The sequence below is a fragment of the Carlito syrichta genome, unplaced genomic scaffold, assembly GCF_000164805.1.
Source record: "Carlito syrichta isolate Samal-C Ts95f unplaced genomic scaffold, Tarsius_syrichta-2.0.1 Scaffold307218, whole genome shotgun sequence".
In the NCBI taxonomy this organism is placed as follows: domain Eukaryota; kingdom Metazoa; phylum Chordata; class Mammalia; order Primates; family Tarsiidae; genus Carlito; species Carlito syrichta.
Window position 1 is genome coordinate 125,919 of NW_007251314.1, and position 4,258 is coordinate 130,176.

The following is a 4,258-nucleotide window of genomic DNA, read 5'->3' on the forward strand; positions in this document are numbered from 1 at the left end:
AAAAAAGAAGCTTTTCTGGGCTTTACAGAGTTACCATATGACCTAGCAATTTCACTCTTAGGAATATGCCCAAGGAATATAAAACATAAGTCCACGACAAACGTTTCTATGAGTGTTCATAGCAGCACTATTCATAATAGCCAAAAAGTGGGAAAGATACACAATGTCTATCAACTGATGAATGGACAGATAAACTGTGGTATAGCCAGATAATGGAATATTATTCTGCTGTAAAAAGAAATACGGATACATGCTACAACATGGATGAATCTCAAAAACATGCTAAGTGAAAGAAGTCAGTCGCAAAGGACCAAATGGTGTATGAACGCACACGAAATATCTAAAATAGGCAAATGTATATAGAGACAGAAAGTAAATTAGTGGTTGCCTAAAGGTAGGAAAGGGTGGTGGTGGCTGGGGAAATAGAAGACACAATAGCTAAAGGGTGTGGAGTTTCTTTTTGAGTTGATGAAAGTGTACAAATGGACTGCAGTCTATTTGTGGATGCACAGTTCTGTGAAGATACTAACAGCCATTGAACTGCACACTTTAAATGCGTGAATTGTACGGTATGTGAATTGTATCTCAATAAACCTGTTAGAAAAGATAAAGTCACAGAAGAAAATCTTTGTCAGGCTCTACTTCCGACTCACCATGTGAACCCTTCTTTCTTCTGGGTTTCTTTAGAAAAATGAAGGGTGACAATATCCATGTCTCACATTATTCTCGTGAAAGTGAGGACATGAGTCAGGATGCTCTGCCAAGGGACTAGATTCCGTTTTGCTGAAGAAGACCAGAGATTCCTGCCAGCAGTCCAAAAGAAAATCCTCTCATCACACCTAAAGTCTTGGAAGCCCGACTTTAGACAGTAAAGATCCCCAGGGTCATTCGGAGAAGTATCTCTACAACAGAAGTCAGTCTTCCTTTCGCTCAGTCAATACTCCCTAAAGCAATGTGGGGTATTCCCAAAATAAACAACGTTGTGGTTAGGTGCCAAAGGACTTTCAACAAGTAACCTAAGAACAGAAGAACGTACGGTGGGAGGAGGAGACACGTTAAAGTCTTCATTCCACCCCATCCGTTTATCCGGTGAGCCCCTACTTTTCAAGCTCCCTCCCACAAATCCCCTTCCGCTTCCAAAGCTGGGTGGACAGAAAGGAGGACAGTGCCTGCGTTCCCAAAAGGAAGGAGGCTGCAGACCCAGCCTATTTGATCGTGAGGAGGTCACCCATCGCCTTCCCTCTCCCATCCCCACCTTACCCGACTCAGCTGCGCAAGTCTTCAAGCCGGGTGTAGATCGTTTGGATTCGGGTGGGTTGGAAACGAGGAGGGCGGGGCTAAGGGTACAAGAGCCAATGGGTGGCCACGTGTAGGTTCACGCCCCCTGCCCGCCTATCCTCGAGCTTGAGGTGCGTGAGACTTCGTAGGTCCAGAAACTGCTGGTATCTTGGCTCTCTCCATTCGCCAGACCTACCCCTCGAGTCCCGCCCGCCAGTGGCTGGAGATGTCTTCTCCACCCTTCGTGACAGAAACATACCCGTGGGCTGTAAGCAATCTAAAATCCTGAGAGCTCCGAACGTTAAAGGGAAACCTATTCCCTGGAAGCCTGGGAATCCCAACCACTTCTACCCACAACCCCAATCTCCAGTCGCTGACAGACCCTGATCTCCTTTTGAGAAGTACGTCAACTCAGTTATGGCGCCAGCCTCCCACAACTTCCAAGAGACCCCCCTCCGTTATCATCCATTGGGGAAATTTGTTTAATTTAGTCCCATGATAAAAGTAGTTGTCTTCTACTGAATAGTGATGGGACTCTTGGCAGGCTCAACAGTATAATGCGTTAGTTTCTCAAACTTGTGGCATTTACAGATGCATTTAGTCCACAACAATGTTGAAGTCACTGATGTAACTTGTTTTTTAAAACAACATTTAGACCTAAGATAGACTTATCCCTTTGCAGTAGCAAGCACATTAATACCCTATCTATCTGTGTTGAAGCCAACATTTCTGGAGTTTCCCTGGGCTAAAAACCCCTCAATAAGGTAAGTCTAGTACTCTAGCATCTGAATTTGCCAGGGCAAGGAAAAGAACTCAGTGAGGAAGGGGATGGGGAAGACACAATGACAGTGGTGACTAGGGAAGATGGGGCCCAGAAGGGGACTGTAAAGCCAGGCCCCATGAAGCCCTCCCAAATAATGCCCCTCCCCTTGGGAACAAAAGTGGGTCTGAATCCAGGGACATTAAGTTGCCGGTTGATATTGAGAGTTGCTTGTTGGATCTGTTTTGAAGGATGTGTGATGTCAAGCCAAATGAAAGAAGTCGGGAAGTCATACAACAGGTTGATCAGCACTCTGTTTTATCACCTTGTGGAACTTCCTTTTTTTGGACCTCTTTACTAGGCATTAGCTGGCCACTTAAGGGTAGGAATTTGGAAGGTGTCCTAGGCTTGTCCCTTCCCATGGACCTGAAGGGAATCCCATGGATGAGGCAGTATGCAAAGTATGTAGGGATAGGGAAGGTGACAACGAGAAAAAGGGTGATCACCAATAGCAGAGCCCATGTTGGGTATTGTCGAAGCACCTCTTTTGACTGTGGAGAGATGGGAAAAAGGTTAAGAATATCAACGTTTCCAGGAGAAGAGGAGGGATTGTGGAGGTGAAGGGTGGGTGGGGAAGCAGCGCAGAGGACTAATGAGTCTTCAGGGAGTCAGTGAATGGGATTACTGGGTCTTCAACCAAAAGTGGATTAAAGGGCCCCGCCCACACTCCTTAGGGAGTTCTAGGTCCTGGGCACAGAGGCTCACAATGCTTGAATCCCAGGCCACGTAGGTGATGGTCTTCATAGAAACATGAAGTATGATGGCCACTAACAGGATTAGCAGCACAACTGGACACAGACAGCACCACAGTCAACCATAGATGGGGGAGATGGGGTGGTCTAACAGGATCGTCAGGTCTGTTAGGAACCTGGGAATGGACCAGAGGAGTGTGGGAGGCCCAGTCAGGCCTTACTACCTTGAGCGAGTACTAATCCACCTTAGCATTTTTCACATACTCTATTGCACCTTTAAGTTCCTGATTCATCTCTAGTCTCATCCTCACTCATTTTATCCCTAGTCTGTCTTCCATCCCAACACAAGAAAATTTTTCAAACATTCCTCTCCTGTTCATGAGTACACAATGCCCTCAGGATAAAAGCCAAGTCCCTTTCCTTTATCCCACGAATATGGGAAAGTCTAGGATATGCCAGAGACTTTTCTAGGCTCTGGGTATCCAGCAGTGAACTACACAGACAAAAGAAAGTAGCACTTGGCTTTCAGGGAATGTCTTAGCTTCTTTCAGTCACATATCCAGCCTCCTTTAGTACTAAGAGGTACTTTAGTAGTAGGCGATATTCTCAATCTCAGTAGACATGGACTCTTTTGGTCTAGAGTGCCAACCTCCCTTTATCTGCCTATTAATCTGTCCAGAGTCTGCTCAAGAATCTCTCCTCCAGGACACCTCTAACTCTCCAGTCTTCCCTAAATAACTGTCTGTGCCCCTGGAGTGTCCTTGGTTACCTCTACTCTGGACTTACCATCATGTACTGGAATTGTCTGCTTATATTTGTCTTTCTCTTTGGACTTTTTTCTTTTTTTTTTTTTGAGAAGGGAAGCTCAATCTAAGTTATTCATATTCCAGTATCACAAGGCTTTCTTGACACAAAGTCTTAAGTAATGTTTGTTGAGTGAGTTAATATATGAGTTACTAAGTGAGCAAACTAACTCCAAGAACAATTATTGCATGAAAATGTGGAGTCTTTGGCCTTTGAATTATACCACTTGGATGGCCACACAGCAGCCTGGGAAAAAGTTAGGCTCAGGAGTCCATGGTATTTGGTATTTGGTTTGGATTCTCCCACTCTTCCATTGCACAGTTATATCTTCTAAGTCCCAGTCTAATGATCACATTCCCTTTCTTAGGTAGTCCTGCCTTCCAGAATCAGGTCACTTCTCCCAGCCTACACCTCTACCACCCTTGGCCATGGCTTGTTAGCTTTCACTTGAAATATTACATAATTCTCAACTCTTCTCCTTGCTTCACTTATGAATCTTTAGTCTAGTCTCCACACAGCAGTCATAGATATCTTTTAAAAAGTAAATCTGAACCAGGCTCGGTGGCTCAGCCTGTAATCCCGCACCTTTGGGAGGTTGAGGTGAGTGGATTGCCTGAGCCCGCGGGTTCGAGACCCGCCTGGGCAGCGAGACCTCATCTCTACA

At 45.3% G+C, this 4,258-nt stretch overlaps 1 protein-coding gene across 1 annotated transcript in view; it reads right to left on the reverse strand.

Annotated features, from left to right (window-relative positions):
- Window positions 1-1,104: 1,104 nt before the first annotated feature.
- Window positions 1,105-4,258, reverse strand: part of SLC6A16 (solute carrier family 6 member 16) — a 27,563-nt gene continuing 24,409 nt past the window's right edge. Inside the window, 4 exon segments of the mRNA XM_008064188.2 lie at window positions 1,105-1,142; window positions 1,261-1,337; window positions 2,240-2,589; window positions 2,804-2,966. Of these exon segments, the coding sequence (XP_008062379.2) occupies window positions 1,105-1,142; window positions 1,261-1,337; window positions 2,240-2,589; window positions 2,804-2,966 (628 nt within the window).